This window comes from Malaclemys terrapin, chromosome 4, assembly GCF_027887155.1.
Source record: "Malaclemys terrapin pileata isolate rMalTer1 chromosome 4, rMalTer1.hap1, whole genome shotgun sequence".
NCBI lineage: Eukaryota > Metazoa > Chordata > Testudines > Emydidae > Malaclemys > Malaclemys terrapin.
The window spans coordinates 113,270,821-113,293,483 of record NC_071508.1 but is presented as its reverse complement, the minus strand read 5'-3'; the positions used below and the strand labels follow the sequence as shown (position 1 = coordinate 113,293,483).

The window sequence follows — 22,663 nt, the reverse complement described above, 5'->3', positions numbered from 1 at the left end:
CCCTGCCCCATGGAGTTGGCAGGCTAAGCGAGTGAGCAGCATACAAAGGGCAGAAGACATGGGAGAAAACAGCCAGTCAGAATATATACACAATATTTTAAAATAAATGCCAGCTATTCCCAAGTCACTCTCTATTGGGCCGTTGTAAGTTGGCTAGTTTCTTGTAGCTTTGTTAGCTGATGTGGGCCTTGATGAGGGATGGGAGGCAGAAGGTGGTAATGGCCGTTTAGATCAGGCCAGGCCTGGATGATGAAACACAAAAATAGTCACGGGAGCAGCACAGAAACAGGGGGTTGAGGCTGGCATCACTGCTGGAGTAAAAGGTGGGGTGGGGAGGCTGACAAGATAGGAGATGTCGGTGCCAGATTGAGAGCCCTGAAGACCTCTGTTTATCCACCGAACAGGTGTAACATGGGCAACCCCCAGGGCTGGTGTCCCTCAAACACATACTGCCACCTGCCAGTGCACCATGCCCCTGACCTGGAGGGACTCACCCTCAGGCTGAGAGGGCAATGCAGTCTCTCTTGGCCACTGCTGATGGCCAACAAGGGACCAATTAGTGCCAGGTCTGATGGTGGATTTTCTGATGACTTATCCATGAGGCACCAGACAGAAACCCAACAAACACAGCCCACAGAGACCACTGAATAGCTTTCAGGTAGTAAAGGCTTTCAGTTACTACCCACCTGGGGCTGGACTGGGACCAGTGCCCTAAAAACAAAGGGCTCTGTATGCCATTCCCCAGTCCCACTGCAGGGTCATTGTCTTCTGCATATCTGACACTTTGCTAGCTCAGCCATCCCAAGAGCGTTGCTAGAAGGCCACATTCCTAGTTATTTTCAGCTAAAACGCTCCTCTCCATAATACTCCCCCAACAGCAAGACAAGCCAGGATACTACGCTCACTGAAGGAGTTTCACCTGCTCATGCTATGGCTGAATTTGCTTCACAGCCTCCATATCCCTGGCTTTCCCCTCTCAGCAGCCTAAGACTTGAAGAAAATGCAGGCCATGGTGCTAAGCCCTCTTGCATCGCACTGACTCGCTCTGCCAAGGCACAAGTGCCGACTCAGCTAGTCTTGGCTGCCAAGTGGGGAGAGCACAGCACAGCTCTAGTGAACAGGGCCCTTTTCTGATGCCCAGAGCACAAATCGGCAAACCATCAGAAGCAGCATGACAGAGGTTAATGAGGCCATGGAGACACACGGCAAAAGGTCGGAGTTTTGCAAGGGCTGCTGGGAACAGCTGTCAAACTACAAGCAGTCTGCAGCATCGGCAACTCCACCACCTCAGCTTCTCTTAGAGCAGCTACAACTCAGCCCTTCTGCAGACTCAGGTTTCAAAGGTACAGTCTTTTTAAAACACTTCTAATGCTGGGGAAGGTGCCAAATTGACAAGCCTGGAATCTGGAGGCTTCTGAGCCAACAGCTACAACTTAGGCAGCGGCAGAGCAAGTTTCCTCCCACCACACTGCTCACAGGCCTGATCAACTCTAGGAGAGTTCAGTCTCCCACTCAGTCCTTGGCCACTACTCTGAAGTTGCCAATGCGGGGGGCAGTTGATTATGATGGCAGGTCATGTGCTGTGCACACCTGTCCACTAGGAACTGGACTGAGAACCCACCACCTCTATTCACATAGACTAATGGACAGCTACCAGAAGGTCGTGATTTTCACTCACTATCAACCAGTGCTGGATTGGACCCAGCATCCAAGAGTGAAAGCCATAGTCCTCAGGGCTACTGGAGAGTTATGGAGATGGGAGAGACACGGGCAGACGGAGAGAGAAAGCTCCAAACTCCCAAGTTTGTCACTTTGGCATCTACCACCAGTTTCTTCAAGTGCATCAGTGACACCCACCTGTGATTAGAAGAGCTACAACACTATTTCTTTAGTCGAAGGGGAAGGTGAGAGCAACCCTAGGCAGGCTGCTCTGCAAGACACTTCTAAGCACTTTGCATTAATTAAAGCCAAGTATATGTTACTAAATACTAAGAAGGGCTGTGTGGTGCACTGGTGGTGGCAGTAGGGGGATGGGTGGCCCAATCCACTAGTTCTTCACCTCAGGACACCGGAGTCTAACTCCTAGATGTGTTAGGTGAAAAATTAAACAGCCTTGGTAGTCCTATTGCAAAATTACTGCCTAATATGGCATAGATCAGCACAATCCATATTCTCTACTCTGAAGAGGCCCCAGGACTAGTACAGCAGAGGGGCTGCAGGGCAGGGACAGAACTGAAAAACAAGGATCTGTGGGTCAGGATTGAAGGACACTGGCAGTGCAGGTGGGGAGGGCCCAGAACTGAAAAACAAGAGATCTGCAGGGCAAGTTTGAAAGGCCTTGGCAGAGATGTTGTAATTTATAATCTTCGTTCCTGTCACTACAGATGCTATTTTTATTCATATTAATTAGTTACATCAGAACACAGTGACAGAAAGCCTGGCAGCGAAGAGTCCCTTAGATTGCCCAATTACTTCTCTATTTCTTCAGGGATGCTCTGCAGCCCTGACTGATCCCAGAGGATTCACCACTCATCCACCATATCTGCCCCATTTCAATTCACTCAAACCTTGTGTTACAGCCCCCACCAACTAACTGGCCAAGCAGGACAGAGACAAGACTGTCTTGCTGTTGCTAAGCAACACAAGGCCACCTGCCTTCCCACTCCCCCAGCAGCTCAGTGGTGCTCCACTTCAGTCTAAGCAGCAAGGAGCCTGAAGTGGGAATCGAACCTGCTTTCATCCCAGTGGCTGACTGACTAAGGAAGTAGCTTGGTGGAGTGCATTGCCTTTGGTAGAGCTCTCTTTGCTTGCCAAGCCTCTGGGGGACAGAGCCCTGTGCTATGGTGATGTTACCTGTGATTTGAGGTAGGCATACTCCTGTGATCCATACGGGACACTCCGGAGAGCAGTGAGGTAGTCATAGGTGATAACAGCTGTCTGAAAACCAAGCCAGAAACAGTATGAAGACTCTGCAATAATCTCTGATCAAGCCAACAAAGCTTTTATTAAAGGGACTCTTTCGATTTAGCTTTAGGCCCTAAATTTAATTTTAGTTTAAAATAAAAGGGTCACAAGGAACAAAAAGTAATACAAATAAAAATATTCATGTCAATGAAAATCAGTGGTTTACACTTATGGAAAACTTCCCTGCAGGGCAGGAAACTCAGTAACATGGCGCTATTAAAAATAAGTAAGACTCTGTACTTCTAGAGCACCTTCTATTCCAGGCCATCAAAGCACTTTACAGGTATTAATGAATTAATTAAATATCCCAACCCCCCTGGGAGATAGGTCAGGATAATGTCCATTGTCCAGATGGGGAAAATCAAAAGGACATAGTAGGGAAGTGACTTGCCCAGTGTCACACAGCGAGTCAATTGCAGAGCCGGGAACAGAACTGAAAGAAGCCTTGATACCCAATCATGTGCCTTATCCGCAAGCCAGGCCCACCATATATGACGAGCAGAATGTGAAACTAACTAGAAACAGCCTGAGGCTTGCATGTGAACGGGAGTCTTTCCCTTTTCCTCCTACCCAATCCCTGCAGCCAAATCCAGGATTGGCAATGTCAGAATAGCTGCCATGGTGTCAAATTGTGATGTCTAAGCTATTACTCAAGGGATGGTACAGTAGAGGTCAGACTAACACCCATCCACATCACAACTACTCCTGTGGTTTGGTAACCGATTAGCATTTACAGTCACCTTCACTGGTTACAAATCACACAATTCAGTTTGTATCCAGGTAGCAGCTTTTCTACCATTGTACTCACACCTACTACACTGCCCATCCATATTCATATCAATGAGTGCTGGGAAAACCTGGGCAGCTAGCCCTTCCTCCTGGCCTCAGCTGGGGAGAGAGTGGCCAAAAGATATGCATGCAGAGCAGCGCAAGGGGCAATGCTTTCTGGGATGTCCAGTGCACAGAGAGAACCAGACAACCTGGTTACAAAGATATAACATGGGGATCCAACTACATGCAAACGAACAATGTTCTGACCTGGTTAAGGAAGACAACCATGTAGCCAAGCTACTGGCAAGGGTGAAACACTCTTAGCTATCCTAGTTATTAACCCTGTTAACAATGTGAGTGAGTGGATACAAACCATGTTTGGAGTTGACCAGGCAACTGGTTATACACTAGGTTAAAAGTTGTAATGTAGACAAGGTAACCCTTTTCAAGTGCCTAAGTGACTGATGGGCCTAAGTCCAAGACAGACTTACACTCCTCAGTGCCTAAGTTTCATTAAAACCAATGGGGAGTTAGGCTCTGAAGAGCCTAGTTCACGTTTGGAAATGGGACTTAGATGCTTTTGAAAATTTTATCCTAGGCCTAAAGTTTCTCTCTCTCTCCACAGTCAGGAAGGGCAGGAATGGAGATGGAAATATTCAGAACAATTTCACGAAGTTTTTACAGCATTGAGCATGGGTCACTTGCTGTTATGAACCAGTTAATAGCAGATTCTCTGTAACTGGAAGTCTTTTACTCATGATTTGAGGATTTCAATAACTCAGCCAGAGGTTGTGTGTCTATTACAGGAGTGGGTGCATGAGGTTCTGTGGCCTGCGATGTGCAGATCAGACTAGATGATCATCACGTTCCCTTCTGGTCTTAAAATCTATGAGTCTAATTGTAGCATTTGTGATAAAAATTCCCATCTGGATTTCAATCCCCACTACCACCCTTTGTAATGACAGGAGCCATTTGCAAAAAAAACAGATCTGGAATCAGATTTCCAAACATCTCAAAACTTACGGGGCATTTGATTCTGTGGTGGGATGAATGCCCAGCACCAGTGTAAAACTTGATGGGCCCCTTTACACAAAGTACAGCTAACATGTCCACAAGCCCAACTCTCTGGAGACAAAGGAGACAATGGCATTTCTGCGTTAGAAAGAGAGTCACTAGAAATGAGCAATGGGCAAACTGTGGAGGATTCAGACAAACCTCTGTCCAAAGCTCTGTGCTCTGGGGTGAGGTGGGGAATCAGATACAAACAAGGGTTTTGCTCTTTTCTTTTTGGACAGAGGTTTCTGATATTTCCCGGTTTTGAAGTTAGAAACCTGTTAGGAGAAGCCTTTTCTTGTGATTTTTCAGCCCTTCCTGTCCCTGCTGAAGCCAGGAGCTGCAGAGATACATGAAGAACTATTTGGAGAAAGACTTTACCAAGCATTTTCCAACATCAAAAAATAGCTTTGGAACAGGGGGACCTTTGGATCAGCTTTGGGTGAAGGTTTGGGTTGGTTCGTATGTTATCTCTTGTCCATGATGGTAATTATCACTTCCGACTTGAAAAGAACCAGCTAACAGATTGCCCTGCATTACCGAGGAAGAGGAAATTTAATTAAGCAGTTACTAATTACATCGTAATCTTGAACAACAAATTAGTATTACGATGATTCTGATCGGCAACTCTGACATTGCTAAATCCCCAAAAGTGTCTGAGATGCACTTCAGCTAAGACATAGGATGTTAACTTGATGCTTTCTGAAAAGGCAGAGCCAGTGTTAGACCCTGAAAGAGGCAGAGGGCAAACAAAGCAGCTACGTCAGATTTCTAATGCTATCCAGAATGCAGAGGTTTTCTTTAAAAACAACAAGGAGTCTGGTGGCACCTTAAAGACTAATAGATTTATTTGGGCATAAGCTTTCATGGGTGAAAACCTCAGATGCATCTGAAGAAGTGAGGTTTTCACCCACGAAAGCTTATGCCCAAATAAATCTGTTAGTCTTTAAGGTGCCACCAGACTCCTTGTTGTTTTTGTAGATACAGACTAACACGGCTACCCCCTGATACTTGAGGGTTTTTTTGACTTGCTGCTATCCAGGCCCCTAAGAGCACCCCACTTTCATCAAAGACTAGTTCTTTGCACTCTGTGCTCCACAGGAACTGATCTTCATAGATATAAGACGACCTATGAGATCATCCAATCCCTCTTGATGACAATGCAGGATTGGTGCCCATAGTGCATTTCCCAGCCTTTTGTTGAGTCTAGTTTTAAAATTCTCAGAAGATGGAGCTTCCACTTTGAGTCATCCAGCTGCTGGCTTCCCACTCCCCTCAAGTTATCAACTGATCTCCCCACCTCCTGGGAGGAGGTCCCCACTCAGTGTTTCTGCCTCTCTGTGTTTTCTCTCTGCTGGGCCCTCAGAGACTGACCAAGCATGAGCAAAACCCGATTCCCCAAACCTGAGCTCAGGCAAGAGTTTTCCCCCAAACCACATAAGCAAGGAAGTTTAACAAGGACAGATGAATACACATGGATAAATTAAGAACTGATGCAAACCTCTAGCAAAACTTAAACTCGCCAGAGGTTTGAGAATATAGTGGCAGGTCAGATTTGTTGTCTTCCCTCTCCACGTCTTTTTTTCATGTTTACAGCTGTTGCTGCTGAATTTGGCCTGCATATGTCCCTGGAGACAGTGCCCCTAGCTGCAGCCTGGCTTTGGCCCAAGAGTTTGAGTTAAGCATCCAGACTTTTGGTTACTTCTCTGAATATAACTTTTGAACATTTTGAAGTTCAACTACCATGAGTGAAGCCCCCCTCCCCTCCAAATCACAAACAATTATGGGAGCCCACTGACCTGCTAAGTAGGGGTCTGCCCAGGCTGGATTAAGGGATAGGCATTATAAGTCCACATTGAGGTCCCCCACTCCCAGAGACACGTGTTTGCAATAGAATCTAAGCCCTCATTTTAAAGAAGTCTCCATCCCTCATGGTTGGGGAGAAACACTTGAAAACGAAGAAGTTAACCCTTTTTACCCTGATAAAGAGCAGGTCGCTAGGGCTGGGAAGGCAGAGGTTATTAGTGCAACAGCATGGCAGAAGCTCACACTGGAGCAACCTGACCATATGGGGCCTTGTGTATGTTAGAAGAAATAAACCATTTTAAAAAGTATTCCCCATATTTTAAAAAAAGAGTACTCCAGTACTTACAGGGGCTAGAGACCACCAGCAGATTTTTCTGTGGGATATTGTTTGCGGCTGCTGCTGTAAAACCCTGTAATATGTGGAGGCAACATGGTCTAGTAGTGGATTGAGCCTGAGACCAATGGACTGCTGAGTTCTAACAGCTCTGCCACTGACACCCTCTGTGGCCATAGGCAAGTCACTTCACCTCTCTATACCTCAGTTTCCCCTGGGGTGTACAGCTGGTCAGTGGTGTTTGTACAGTGAACATAAGAACGGCCATATTGGGTCAGACCAATAGTCTATCTAACCCAGTATCCTGTCTTCCCACAGTGGCCAATGACAGGTGCTTTGAAGGGAATGAACAAAACAGGCTGATCCACTCCCAGCTTCCCGCAATCAGAGGCTACGGACACCCAGCACATGGGATTGCATCCCAGAGCATCTTAGCTAATAGCCATTGATAGACCTAGCTTTCATTAACTTATCTAATTCTCTTTTTAACCCAGTTATACTTTTGGCCTTCACAACATCCCCTGGCAAGTTCTACAAGTTGACTGTGCGTTGTGTGAAGAACTTCCTGTTGTTTGTTTTAAATCTGCTGCCTATTAATTTCATTGAGTGTCCCCTAGTTCTTGTGTTATGTGAAGGAGTAACAACATTTCCTTATTCACTTTCTCCACACCATTCATGATTTTTTAGACCTCTGTCATATCCCCCCTTAGCCGTCTCTTTTCCAAGCTGAAAAGTCCCAGTCTTTTAAATCTCTCTTTACAAAGAAGCTGTTCCGTACCCTTAATCATTTTTGTTGCCCTTCTCTGTACCTTTTCCATTTCTAAGATACCTTTTTTGAGATGGGGTGGCCAGAACTGCACGCAGTATTCAAGGTGTGGGCATACCATAGATTTATATAGTGGCATTATGGTATTTTCTATCTTGTTATCTATCCTTTTCCTAATGGTTCCTAACATCCTGTTAGTTTTTTTGACTGCCACTGCACACTGAGCAGATATTTTCAGACAGTGAATCCAAGATCACTTTCTTGAATGGTAACAGCTAATTTAGACCCCATCATTTTGTATGTGTAGTTGGGATTATGTTTTCCAATGCACGTTACTCTGCATATATCAACACTGAATTTCATCTGCCATTTTTTTGCCCAGTCATCCAATTTTGTGAGATCCCTTTGTAACTCTTCAGAGTCTGCTTTGGATTTAACTATCATGAGTAATTTTGTGTCATCTGCAAATTTTGCAACCTCCCTTTTTTCCAGGTCATTTATGAATAAGTTGAACAGCACTGGTGCCAGTACATTTCCCTGGGGGATACCACATTTACCTCTCTACATTCTGAAAACTGACATTTATTCCTACCCTTTGTTTCCTATCTTTTAACCAGTTACTGAGCCATGAGAGGACCTTCCCTCTTATCCTATGACTGCTTACTTTGCTTAAGAGCTCTGGTGATGGACCTTGTCAAAGGCTTTCTAAACTCCAAGTACACTGTATCCACAGGATTACCCTTGACCACATATTGTTTTCCTTTATAAAAGCCATGTTGACTCTTCCCTAACAAATCATGTTCATCTATATGTCTGCTAACTATAGTAAAGAACAGAATTTCAACCAATTTGCCTGGTACTGAAGTTAGGCTTACCAGCCTGTAATTGCCAGATCACCTCTGGAGTCTTTTTTAAAAATCAGCGTCACATTAGCTATCCTCCAGTCATCTAGTACAGAACCTGATTTAAGTGATAGGTTACATACCACCTTTAGTAGTTCTGCAATTTCATATTTGAGTTCCTTCATAACTCTTGGGTGGATACCATCTGGCCCTGGTGACTTAGTACTGTTTAATTGATCAGTTTGTTCCAAAGCCTCCTCTACTGACTCCTTAGTCTGGGACACTGAAATGATAAAGTGCCAAGTACTATACTTTGTATTATTTTTAATAAGATGGTGGCAGTTTATGTTTCTGTCATACACTTTCAAAACAAACACCCTCTCAGGTCCCAGACATTCCTCACATCACTTTCTGCTCTGGCCTAGGCACTTTTCCAGCCTGCGTGTGTAAAGGGTAATGGATTCTGAGATCAGCTACAGAACCTGCTTCTTGCAGTCCTGCACTCAGGAGGCGCTCCTTGTAATTCTCACTAATGAAGCATTTAAAAAGTGCAGAAGATGCAGGCTGACAGCTGCTTAGCACCAGGGGCTTGTAAGTGATGGAGCTCCTGGCCTGAAGCGACAAACGTATGGCACAACAGAGGGGCAGGACAGACTGATCTCCTACACAGTTTCTGCTCTACCTTGTAAATCGGGCTGCCAAAGGATTCTCCAGTGAAGGCTCTCATGGAGGGGGTTACAACCTGTCTAGCTGTCAGCTGCCATGCTCATGTTTTTGAATGCTGTGATCAACATCTGTGGTGAAATGAAGGTAACACTCATCCAGGACTAGTGGGGCTCTTCGGCATTTATTTTAGAAACAGTGTGTGTGCTGCCCCCACGTGCATCTCCTGCCTCACCTCTCCCACTTTACCCTTTCCCTGACAATAATCCCCCCCCAAACACATTCAGACACCTTCCCCTCCCCAAATTCCTCCCACTAAAGACCCCAAGACAAAGTTTACAGGCAGGGTCCCAACACAGTATTCATTCAACAACATGGTCCTTTCAATGAGCGGTTGCTGTAGGAGAAAAGGAGCCACCATCAAGGATGCGGTGAGCAGCTTCAACGCAAAATGACTGGAAAAAGCAGTGGGGTGATGCCCAGGACTGAGTTCTGGATAAGAAGTGGGTGAAGGGGATGTGGGGTAAAGAGACATAACAAAGTGGGTGTAGGCCCCACAGGGCTGTCCAGATAGATTCCCCAGTAAGCTATACTTTCACTCATTGTCACAATCTCTCTCCCTCTTCACTGTAAATTACCCTCTAGCCCTTCTACATGTTTAACCTCTTTTCTCCACACAAATAACAAAACAGAGAAAAACCCAAATTCCTGGAGCTCAGAGCCAACCGTGCATTTGAAACATATCAATACAGTAAACTCAGCGCCAGGACCAAGCTCTTGTGAACTCCAGTTCCTTCTTGAGGATCCTTCTAACCCAGGCAGTAAATCTCTCACCCTACCCTCACACAACCTGCTAGGGTGAAACTTACTGTGGCAATGGCTCTGCCCACCCGAACAGCTCCAAAATCATTGGGATCCAGGTACTTGCTGCTGTATAGGTAGAAACCAGAGCTGGCTGCTGCCAGAGAGACAAATTTCAAGGCCCTTCTGGCCATGCTGGCGACCACTGCAGAGATACAAAACAGGAACCATCACCACTTGAGTGGAAGAAGGGAGTACATGAGGAACAATTCAGGCCAGCCTTGGCCCAAAATTCAAAGTCATCCAAGTGCTTCCTTCCAGAACTCATTTTTCGGTTGATCAGCTGTCAAGTGAGCATGTGAAGGTCTGTTAGAGCAGAGGACTCTATTAGAACAGGCCTCATGGTTTCTATCTCTTGCTATGAGAAGAGAGTGTGGTGTAGTGCTTAGAGCAGGGGCCGTGGGAAACAAATCTTCCAAGTTTTAATCCCTGCTCTGCCACTGACTCAACACTAATGCTGTACTTTAGTTTCATAGTGATCAGTAGGCAGGTGCACCAGGAGCTCCGTTCCAAGCTCGTTATTATATTACAATAGTTGTCTAGTGCCTAGAGGCCACAAATCAAAGATCAGGGCTCCATTGTGCTAGACACTGTACATACACATAATGAAAAGATCGTCCCTAGCCCTAAAGGGTTTACAATCTAAGTATAAAACAAGAGACAACGGGAGCATAAAACAAACAGCAGGAGCACAAGGTAACAGTGAGTCAGTTATGATTAGTGTAATAAGCAGCAGTCACAGCACACCAGCTGCCTAGCCATTATCATGAGTTTTGTAGGCTTTAGTAGGTTTTAAAAGGGGATTTAAAGGAGGATAGTTACAGATTTTTACAGGGAGCTCCTCCCATGGTAGGAAGCACAAAGATGCCTGTTGGAAAATGTTCCAAATGGACAGGCAAGGCTGTCATTATTGATTGCGTGGAGGGGTGGAGGTCAATGTCTTAACAGATGGTAGGGTAGAGACATGCCATGAAGTGCCTTAAAGTCAAAACAAGTAGTTTGTGCTTAATGCCGTGGAAAAGGGGAGCCAGTGGAAGGAGGCAAAGAAGGGGGTGACCTGGTCAAAGCGACAAGCCAGGAAGATACCTGCCTTCTCATCATTTATGATCCCGCCTGAGGCAGTATGGTCCAATAGTTAGAATATGAGACTGGTAGTCGTGATACCAGAGTCCTAGTCCTCGTTTTGCCTTTAGCTCAACGTATGATCTTGGGCAAACCTCTTAACTTCTCCCTCTCGGTTTCCCTATAAAATGGGGGAAACAATAATATACCTGTTTCCCTACTTTAAAGGGCTGTATTAACTACTTATGTTTGTAAAGTGCTTTGAACATGTACTGTATAAGTGCTATTATTATTAATTGAGGCATTTCAGTTTTGTTTTAATGCTAGGCTCTAACTAGATTTCCTCCCCCTCCCCAAAGGATTTCATGATATGTTAGAAACTCTTTAACATTCTCTCTTACCTCTAACATGGTCCTTCCCTGCTTTATTAAATGTCACTTTTGATTATTCAAACCTGGAAAGTGTTTACAAATCCACTTTACTTTTTTCCCCTCATTCCATTGATGAAGTTTTTCTTTTTATATTTCATTTATCTTTGGCAATGGAATTAGGAGGGTCAGTTTCATTTTCTGTTTCTAATCAATTTCACTCCAGTTAAGAAAGCCTAAGGCTGCTGGTTTAGATATCCAGCAATTAAATGAAAGAAATTATCCACATTTCTTTTTTACTTCTGTCACAGATCCTTGCACCTAGTTACAATCGCTTGTGAGTGCGCTCTTCCTAATAGCAGGCCTTGGGGCTCTACTTCACTCGAAGGGGAGTCCTATGACTATCACTCTTAGACTGGATCCCAGACTTCAGCATCCCTGTTTCACAGAGGAGCTCCTTCAGAAGAGTCAGTTTAGCTTGGTTCCCGCATGAATCGGGAACTTGGAAACTTTGGCCTGGATACACAAAGCAATCTAGGAGTTGCAATGTTGAACATCACAGAGCCTAACTTTCAGGTACCTAGAAAAAAGTCACAGAACAACCCTGCAATCCACAAAGCCCGAGTTAGGCATGTAGGCTTCCTGTATAATGAATGGAGAAAGTTAGATGCCTTAGAATTAAATTCATAAAAGCAAGCATGCTAGGCGGGGAGCCATCTGAACTAGCCAATGGGAGATGCTGACAACGGAGGTGTGTGCTAAGCCCTGTTCCTCTCACACAGTTAGGCACTTATCTCTGTGATCCATGAACCTGGAGACAGGTGGTTAGGCACCTAAATGGTTTCTTGAGGGATGAGTTAGGCACCTTCCTTGCTCCACACAGAACAGCCAAAGGAGGTGGCAGGGGAAGACAGAGAAAGACAGAGGGGGGAAATCAAATCCCAGCTGAGTGCTTGGTAAATTGTTCCATTGGTTAATTACTCTCACTGGGCTGGTCCACACTAACCCCCCAGTTCGAACTAAGATACGTGAATAACATAGCTGAAGTCGAAGTATCTTAATTCGAACTACAAGGTACTTACCGCGGGTCCACATGCGGCAGGCAGGCGTCCCCGTCAATTCCGCGTACTCCTCTCGCGGAGCAGGAGTACCGGTGTCGACGGCGAGCACTTCCGGGATCGATTTATCGCATCTAGACAAGATGCGATAAATCGATCTCAGAAGAGCGATTGCTTACTGCCGAACCCGGAGGTAAGTATAGACGTACCCACTGTTAAAGATTTATGCCCTATCTCCAAACTGAATTTCCCTAGCTTCAACTTCCAGCCATTGGATTGTGTGACACCTTTCTCGGCTCATTATTAAATATTTCTTCCCCATGCAGTAACTTACAGACTGTAATCAAGTTATCCCCTTAACCTTCTCTTTGTTCCACTAAACAGACTGAGTTCTTGAGTCATGTTTTCTAATCCTTTCATCCTTCTGGTGGTTCATCTCTGAACCATCTCCAATTTATCAACATTCTTCTTCAATTGTGGACACCAGAACTGGACACAGTATTCCAGCAGCAGCCATGCCAGCACCACATACAGAGGTAAAACAACTCTCCACTCCTACTCAAGCTTCCCCTGTTTATGCATCCAAGGATTGTATCAGCCCTTTTGGCCACAGCATAGCATTGGGACCTCATGTTCAGCTGATTATCCACCACCACACCCAAATCTTTTTCACAGTCACTGCTTCTCAGGATAGAGTCCCCCATTCTGTAAGTATGGCCTACATTCTTTGTCCCTAGATGTATATATATACACATTTAGCTATATTAAAATGCATATTGTTTGTTTGCACTGAGCTTACCAAGCGATCCAAATCACTCTGTATTAGTGACTTGTTCTCACCAAAGTATGCAACTGTGGTCACCAGGCACAAACAATGGAGCACATCATATCTAAGTGTCCCCTTCGTCCTTTTGCTGGGGGCCTAAAGGACATTCACCAGGGCAATGTGCTGGCTATCAAATCTAGATATAAATTTGTAGTCATTGCTACCTACCCAAGCCATACAAAAAAAGACAACCACCTGTCCTCTTCATTATTTATCACTCCCTCAATTTTTGCGTCATCCGCAAACTTTATCAATGATGATCTTATGCTTTCTTCCAGGTAAAAATGTTAAACAGTACAAGGCCAAGAACAGATCTCTGCAGGACCACCCACTCAATGATGGTTTCCCATTTACAATTACATTTTGAGACATATCAGCTAGCCAGTTTTTAATCCATTTAATGTGTGTCATGCTAATTTTACATTGTTCTAGTTTTTTAATCAAAATGCTGCACGGTACCATATCAAACACCTTATGGAAGTCTTAGTGTTGATGTAATATACTATTACCTTTATCAACCAAATTTATAACACCCTCAAAAATAAAAGATATCAAGTTAGTTTAACAGGATCTATTTTCCATAAATGCACGTGGCTTGGCATTCATTACACTATCCTCCTTTAATTCTTTATTAATCGAGCTCCATAGCGGCCACGCCATTATCTTGCCCAGGACCTCCACCCAGGGCCAGATTTTGCATGGGACCAGATCCGATAGGCTACCTTTAAGCATGCCTCCTAGATCAAGCCCCGCACATGAGTTAGGCATTCATCTGCCTATCTTCCCCCAATTTGTGGACCATTCTGGGGCTTAGGCAGGAGATAGGCATCAGGCTGCCTAGAGGGAGGCAGCAGTGTACATGCTCAGAGACAGCAACTTAGGTGCCTAGGGAACTTTCACCCTGAAAACTTAGGTGACAACACCTATAGCATTTCACAGGAGTTTTGTGGATTACAGTGGAGCCTAAACTGGGATTTAAATACCTAAATCTGGGATTTAGGTGCCTAAATCCCTTTGTATATTGGGGTCTTTGTAAATAGCAGGGAACACTTCATCCTTTTCAATACAAAGCATTATCGGTCAACAGAAACGGGTTAAAACAATAAAGGCCTACACGGCATGAATCTTACTTAACCTTCCTTCTTTGCAAGTTTTAGGTAACTGCCACCCAGCCAATATGCCCTTGAAGACAGGCCCTCACATTCTCTCAGCATTTCCTTATCAAAGCCCATCCAGTGTACCTTTGATCGTAGGTTCAGGCCAGGTAAAAATAAACTTGCAAGCCTGGTTGGAGCCAAGCAGGTGGGCATTTCCCAATTAATGATTCCCCCAGGATTCCCTTAAGGACCCTTGGTATTCTCTTTAGAAGCATCTTTATCTCTGCCATTGTTTCATCACCTGTTTGCTTCTCCTTAAAACAATCTCCTTTGATTTAACTTATTGCAGTCAAGCAGAATAATATCAAACAGATAAACTGAGACATATACACTTTTCATAGAAATATTATAGAAATGCCCCATGCTCTCCACAACTTCCAAAATATTTTATGAAATAGTTTTAATTAATAACATTTCTGGTCCTATTTTTTGGTAAATTTGAAGCCTACATTACTTGGTAGTGTCTCCTTTTAACAAAGAAAAAAACCACTTCTGTCTGTTTTGTTTTCTTACCTTTTTTATTATTAAGAACATTTATCTGAAGACAGGGATGTAGGTCCATCTGTTCCCACATCTTATTCCCACCTGAAGCCATATTCTGCAGTTTGTGACATCACTGCTATTTCCATACCCACTAATTGGAACGTCACAAGCAGAGGATGGCAACTTTAGGTGGGAAATAAACAGCAGGAGCAGCTGAGCTCTTAAACAACAAAGATCCTGTTTTCATGCTAATATCTCTTAGTAATAAAAAAGAGGGGACTAAAATAACTCCAATGTAAGATATAGAAATAGAATTGGCAGACTCAATTGTAAATCAAGGTTTTCCATAATGTGTCAGTGAGTCTTTACCATGTAAATGAGCTATTGCAAAATCCCTAGGGGTATCTTAAAGACACTGTCAGCTGTGAAATATGCCTCTCAACGTAACTGCCTTTCATTATTAAGATCTTTGCTAATGAATCACCTGCTGCTCTTCCTCTGTAGACATGAACTGGCTTCTTTGACTTTCACTTGACTTAGTCCATGATGCAGCTTAAGTACCATGTGTGTCACTTACAACCAGACTGACCCGAACTCCCATATTCAATCATTTGACTTGTGTAACTATAGATCCTGCATTGTATGTGTGAAATAACTATGAGCCTGCTTGCAATAATAAACTAACTAAATAAATAATAAAATATTTAGCATCTTCGCATTTTGTTTTGTGTTCATTTTCTTTTCATTGAATTTCATACTAGTGAAAGTTGCTGGATTGACTTGGAGACTGACAGTCTCCAATTAGTCAGCACACAGATACTGCACAGGCAGCAAAGGCATGTTTATTCACCAAAGTGTCTGAGCCTTGCCCCAGAGAGACATCACTTCTACACATGAAGGGGGAATTAAGTCTCTGACCCCTGCAATCCTTGGTCTCTCATCTGAGATAGGCAACAAAAAAGCCAATGACGCTGGTGAGTTTTGTTTTGTGGAAACCCCTCAGAATTAGACGGACACCCATCATCCTGTGACAATTTTCATATGGGCCATTAAACAACCACCAGATGACGACGACTTTCAGTCACTACGGACCTCAACAAGATGCAGACTGGGGACCTAGTGTTTATTCACACCATTTCAGTGTTTGCAATAATATGAGCGAAAGGACTAAATGTTAAACTTATATATGGTTTAAATTGTTTATTTGTGACTGGACTTTCAAGAGGTCCTGAGCACCTGCAGCTGCCTATGAAGCCAATGAGTCTTGAGGTGCTGAACACTTCTGAAAATCCAGCCATTGATTTGTAATCTCAACTCAATTAAACTCTGTGGGAGGGCACAGCTTTTAGATAAGCAACATGCAGAAATGAAAACCAGAGGCTGGCACTTTATGAGGACCCCTAGATCTTCCAGCCACAATCACAGCTCCAGCAGTTACCCTCACAGCAGTGAAAAGAAAGAGTCCAGAGAATTATAAACTTCTCCGGTGCCCTACACTACCAGGGAAGGAGAACTCAGGCAACCCGGCAGTAATTAAAATGGTAAGCGCCGTGCTGTGAGGTAACCCCTATTCGCAGTCTGCTGCAGGGGTCAGGGTCTCTGTGCCACCTGCGCTTCTTGTCTGGCTTTTAGCAGGACGGCCGAAGACTACATTTTTTCCAGCGAGTAACACGGTGGGCGACCCAGTGAAACACATGAGACAGAGGCTCTGAGACCGACCCTACAATGAGGGCGCCTGCTTCCAAACAAGTGCCAGGGAGGAGACGATAACTGAGCCGATCAGGCGGGGACGGGGGGAGAGCAGAGGTTGGTAGATGTGGGAACTAGTGTGGTGGGGCTGGGGGCGGAGAGAAGGCGGGGCTGCTTAGGGAAGTTGGCCGTGCCGAGAGGGGCACGCGGGGCGGGTGTGAGTGGAGGACCGGGAGATGACCGGGAGAACTAGGCTGGGGTAGAGGCTGTCCGGGAGGGGTGGGGGGTAGAGGCTGTCCGAAGGGGGCAGGCGGCTGGGCCAAGGGCACTGGGGAGATGGCGGCAGAGGCTGAGCCAGGGGGACTGAGAATCGGGGGTTGGAGTCAGGGCCGGACTCGCGCCGCCCGGCGACTGTGCGTTTCGGGGGTGTTAGCCCCAGCCCGGCACCTCCGAACCGGCCGGCTCCTGATTAGTTACACAACACTCTAAATTCCACGAGGCGCAGCCCCTCCCCGCCCTTCTCCGGGTGACAGTGAGGGGGCCTTCCCCTCTCTCGCTCCAGGGACCATCCTCCCCGCAGCAGCTAAAGGGGGCCAGTCCACGTACTTACCGGCTTCCCGGCACCTCGATGCTTTTACCCGGAGAAAACAGAGACCTCCTCCCCGCATATGGTACGGCCTCGCCCCCGCACGGCATGCTGGAACTTGTAGTCCTGTGCTAGTCACAACCCCGTAGGCCCCAGGATGGGGAGAGCTCTAGAGAACTACAAGCGTTGGGCCCTAGGCGAGTTCACTGAAGAGATGGGGGGGGGGGGAGAGTTGTCACGTGGGCACTGTTGCTGAGCGAGGCCGGCTCGAGCACTTGTTCGTCAGCCTGGATTCTGTATGGACCAGATTCTGAATATGTTCAGGAGCAATAAACTATGAGCAGTGGAAATTTGACCGATCGCAGCTCCCACTGACCACGGTTCGCGTTCCAGGCCAATGGGGCCTGCGGGAAGCGGCGGCCAACACATCCCTTGGCCCACCCATGCCAAAGGTTGCTGATCCCTGCCATAGATAGATGGGAATGATCCTCAATTTCAGTGCTAGTATCTATCTGAAATGTATATGTGCACCATTTACTTCTTCGGGACTTCTGTGCCAAAAAACTAAAATTTCTGTGTACAATATTTAAAAATTCTGCATATTTTATCTGTCAAAATAGCACAATATAATCATGCCAGTTTCAATTATTTTGGTAATTTATTTTAAAATGCTTGTCAGCAAGTATGTCTGTAACAACACACACACAAAAGATTCAGGAAATGTTTTTGGGGTTGTTTTTGATTTTTTGTTTTGTTTACATGGATTCCTTACTAGGCATATTAATACAGAACTTTGAGTACCGGTAATTCATTTAAACTACAATACAGAAACATATTTCCCCCACCCCTCAGAAGCAGTCCAAAGGCTTAGGGGAGTCAGGGATAACGGAGGAGCTGAGGGAGAGGGAAGGAGCCTGGGAGTGAACCTAGAGGGTTGTTGAGTGTGTGTGGGAGAAGTATGGAACAGGGTTGTGGGGGGGATTGTTAAGGAGTTGGGGTGCCTCCCTCATGCAGACCCTGTCTGACACCTAGCTTCTCCCATTCAGTCAGGCACATCTACCCCTGTCCCCATGTGGCCCTGCATCCCCACTCCCATTCAGCCTTGGCTCAATGCTGTCACTCCACTAGCTCCTGAGACTGTGCCCCCCACAAGCCCTTCTGAACCTTACTCTGTGACACACACACACACCCCAGCAGCCCTGTGTGCCCTGCTCTGTCCATCCCATGCCTCCTCACATGGCCCCACTTTGAGGAACACAGTCTCTTCCCCCTCCCTCTCTGCCAGCTAGCTGCCCTCTCTTCTGATGCCACATCAGCCCCTGGTGGATGAAAGGTGTAATTTCAGTGCCTCTCCACCAGAGCCTATTTTCTACAGACAGAAGAAATATGTGGGGGACATTAATTCTGCGCATGCACAGTGGCACAGAATTCCACCAGGAGAAAAATGCTCATCAATAACAATGAAACTGTTAACAACAAGGGAAAGATTATCAGGAGTGAGGGGAAAAGCTTTCTCTGCAGCTGGCCTTCAGCTAGCAATTTCCTTATTGTGAGAAATAAGAATGATGACAAATCTTACCATATTCAAGAGTAAATGTAAAACTAAACTCTTCACCAAAGCCTTCCCAGAACAATGATGATGATGATAAACAGAAAAACAAAATAGCCTAAATACATGCTTGGGAACAGAGAACCAAAGAAGAGAATGTTAAAATCTTGATGAGTTAGCACAATTACTGTGAGGCATTCAGATGCTATGGTATAAATATCTAGATAGATAACCACCCACTGAAACATTTAATAGATATCATTCTCCAATAAAATATTTTTTAATTGGAAACCAGTGATAATCAATTCCATTTTCCAACCAGTGTCCCTGTAATGAAGATAAGATGGACTTCAATAACAGCTGTGTAATCCATAGTGGGAAATACAAGTATTCAGGATGAAGTTGAGGAGACAGCATTTAGAACTGATCCTACCAAAAACAAAGGTGACAAATCAATGTCAAGCAAAGATGTAAAAAAGCAGAATGAGACAAAAGAGGCCTTGATAATACAGTCAACATCTCTCAGAGATATTGTTTCAGGCTGTGTGCAGATTCAGGCAAACATCACTACATTGGCTGTACTCAGATCATATTTTCAAGGTTTCTTTTGCAGCTAAGAGAAGTAGAAACTTTTTCTTACATGAAATCTTAGATTCTGAAGCACAAAGTCTCAGCCTCCCGAAAAACCATACTGAAGCAAACTAGCCCAATTCAACTCCTATACCCAAGTAAGATTCCCGCTGGCCATCTTCTTTCCTAGATATGTTATTCTCAGGGTGAATGTCATTTTCTCTAAGCTTCTGTGAGCAACTGTCAAGCAGGTGGCCCAGAAAACCTTCCTCTTGGGATCCCTGGTGGCAGGGCCGGCGCTTCCACTAGGCGACCCTAGGCGGTTGCCTAGGGTGGCAGGATTTGGGGGGCGGCATTTTGCCACCCTTGGCAGAAATTCGGCGGCCGGGGGGTCCTTCCGCTCAGGGTCTTCGGCGGAAATTCGGCGGCAGGTCCTTCACTCGCTCCGGGACCCGCCACCAAAGTGCCCCGAAGACGCGGAGCGGAAGGACCCCCGCTGCCGAATTCTCAGAGGAGGAGCGCTGCCGCCTAGGGCTGCAAAAACCCTGGCGCCGCTCCTGCCTGGTGGACAACAGACAATATACTGTTCATTTTCCTTAATGTTCAAAATATGATCAAGACTATATCTTGATTCTTGGACTCCTGTTACGCTCAGTCCCAATCTCTTTCTCAGTGTCCACGTCTACCCCCACACACACATACACACACACACACACACACACAAATAAATACGTGAGTGCAGTGAGGATTAATGGTGGAACATTGTCCCTGAGAAATTAAACACCACAGTCAGGAATGGCAGAGTTAAGGTTGATTGCTCTGATTGGTGTGAGTACAGAGGGCAGTTTTTGAGCTGAAAGGGGAGTGAGTGAGGCATCCCAGCATGGTGTTAGCCTAGCCTCTCTCTTCATTATATTTATAACAATGTTGACAAAGGTGAGCCCCGCAAGTTGGCAAGTGGTGTTAATATGGGACACAGAGCAAACAATGAGAAGAGAGATTTGGATCATGTAGGTAACTGTGAAAATAGGAGGGAAATTAGTGCAGACCAAATGTAAAATAATTAGTCAGCGTCACAATAGGAGACAATCCAGCGAATATGAGCTAAAGGTCTGCTACTACTGCTATTAGTGACTGGGAGTTTTGCCATTGGTTTTAGTGCAAACAAGATCATGACCTCAACTGAGCTCATTCCAGATCATTGATCAGGAATAGATTTTGGGGGTAACAACTGGGAAATCATTAATGCTACCAGCCTAGTGCTGCAGTAAAGAAGGCAACTCCCTATCCTCCATCACCCTCCCGTCACAACTCCCTGCTGCTATACAAGATGCTAAACAGTAGCAGCCCTGACTACCAATCTTTCGCTCTAATCGTTAGATCAGTAGCCTTGGCACTGTTCCCATCAGAAGGGGTGGGGCATGTCAGCATCTGATTTCTATTGGTCTTCCCTCCAGAAACTAGGTGATATTACTTCAAAATAATCCTATTCTTACAGCACCCAGTTAAACAGCCTGAAGCTGGGACTGTGAGGGAGAAAGAACAAGACTTTTGTACCATAATGTCATGTGCCCAAGTGCACTAGGTAATTATGCAACCAAAGCTAAACCATTCTATATTTAGAATAAGCACCTAGTTAGAGTGGTCAGAGCTCTTTTGTGTGAGCCTACGCTGGGGTACACAAGAAAGAGCTTGGCATAGAATAATCTTTGATTCCATTTTCCTTTCAACTAGTGAATAAAATAAATCTCAGAGTATCCCAAATGGCCAAGAAATAGGAAAAAAACATTGACTTTGATTTTTGGTAAATATGCATCCCTAGTGTGAATAAAGCAACAAGTCTGAGATGTTGAAACACACCCACAGTGCTCACAGCCTTGCTGCCCCAGAGCCACAGTGGGAAGAGTTCAGTCAGATTGTTTGAAGAGAGGATGGCAGGGCATTTTGGCCTTCCCTGCAACAAATCAGCCTTATCCACTTTTCTCTCTCTCTCATAAATTCCTTTTGATTAAAGAGATAGCTAAAGAAATTTGAAAGGACTCTTTGGTACAAGCCCTCCCTGGAGTACAGGGAGAGGAAAGATCAAAACGAACTCACAAAACAGGTGATCCTGTGACCCTGGGGTCCTAGAGGAATAGTCTGAACTCTAACCAGAGAGCATTCTGGGGTAGATGATGGCTTTGCAAATAGCACAGTGGGAAGGATTGGATGATCCAGGCAGCCCTTCCTAATGTCTGTGATCTGTCATGATCTGCTGTGGGTGGCTAGTGAGGTAAATATTGAGCCAGATCCTCTGCTTGTATAAATGATTGTAGCTCTGTTGAAGTCAGTGGAGCTATGCCAATTGACACCAGCTAATGATCTGGCCCCTCGAGCCCAGGGTTACTAGAAACCTGTTTCAGAAATATTTCCATGCTCTGTTAATTCGGGTCACCAGATAAAATCATATTACAACATCTGTAATATTATAGCATTGCATGGTTGCAAGACTGATGAGTGGACACACCAAGATGGGTAACATGGAACAAGACCATCTGGATATTGTTCCATAGTACAGGTTAACATGCCTTCAGAGGGCTTTCACTGGGTCAAACTCATGCAAATTGTGGGGCAAAGACACAAAAGGAGATATTAGGTTCATCTGGTCCAACTTTAAATAAAAGTCTCAAATGTGTCATCTTTACACGGCTAATAGAAAGCACATAGCTGTGTAATGGCAGCCATCCCATATCCACTGGGATCTTGTCACTACTAGGGCTAGACTACATCAATACTGGAGGGGGTACCGCCAAAGAAAACCTACCTGCTGCATTTCGTAATTCAGTCAGAGTTGATCTTCCCATTGAGTTAGTAGTAACCCAATACCTGAGTGTGGCACTAGAGCTACTGTGCTCCTTGAGTTGCTATGTTTTCAATGAGATGTAAAACCAATCTTGTGGTCTTTGAATAGCTTCTGACACTTTTCATAACAGTCAAAGAGTTTGACCCTATGTCCTAGCTAAATTCCAGCTTGGGTAATTATGTCCCATCTCCATAAATTCCCTGATAATTTCAATTGGTTAAGGGATTCTCCTTCACTTCCTGTTCTAGGCTGTTCCATGCTGTTGCTAAGCCATCGCGTTTCACTTTTGAGGAGGCTTCATATTGGCAGTGGGTGAAATGCTACCAGCATCTACTTTGCAAAGCACTCTGGAATCCTGGAAGGCACTATAGAAATGCATGAGATTATTATTGCTTTCCTGAATGTTTTCACTT

The 22,663-nt window shown here is 45.1% G+C and overlaps 1 protein-coding gene across 1 annotated transcript in view; it reads right to left on the bottom strand.

Annotated features, from left to right (window-relative positions):
• The window catches only part of ADCK1 (aarF domain containing kinase 1), a 129,955-nt gene extending 112,494 nt beyond the window's left edge, over positions 1-17,461 (bottom strand). Inside the window, exons 1-3 of the mRNA XM_054024700.1 lie at positions 17,314-17,461; positions 10,069-10,205; positions 2,854-2,937 (exon numbers count right to left, since the gene is read on the bottom strand). Coding sequence (XP_053880675.1) covers positions 2,854-2,937; positions 10,069-10,205; positions 17,314-17,371 — 279 coding nt within the window. The 5' untranslated portion in view covers positions 17,372-17,461. The remainder of the gene's footprint in view (positions 1-2,853; positions 2,938-10,068; positions 10,206-17,313) is intronic.
• Positions 17,462-22,663: the final 5,202 nt, after the last annotated feature.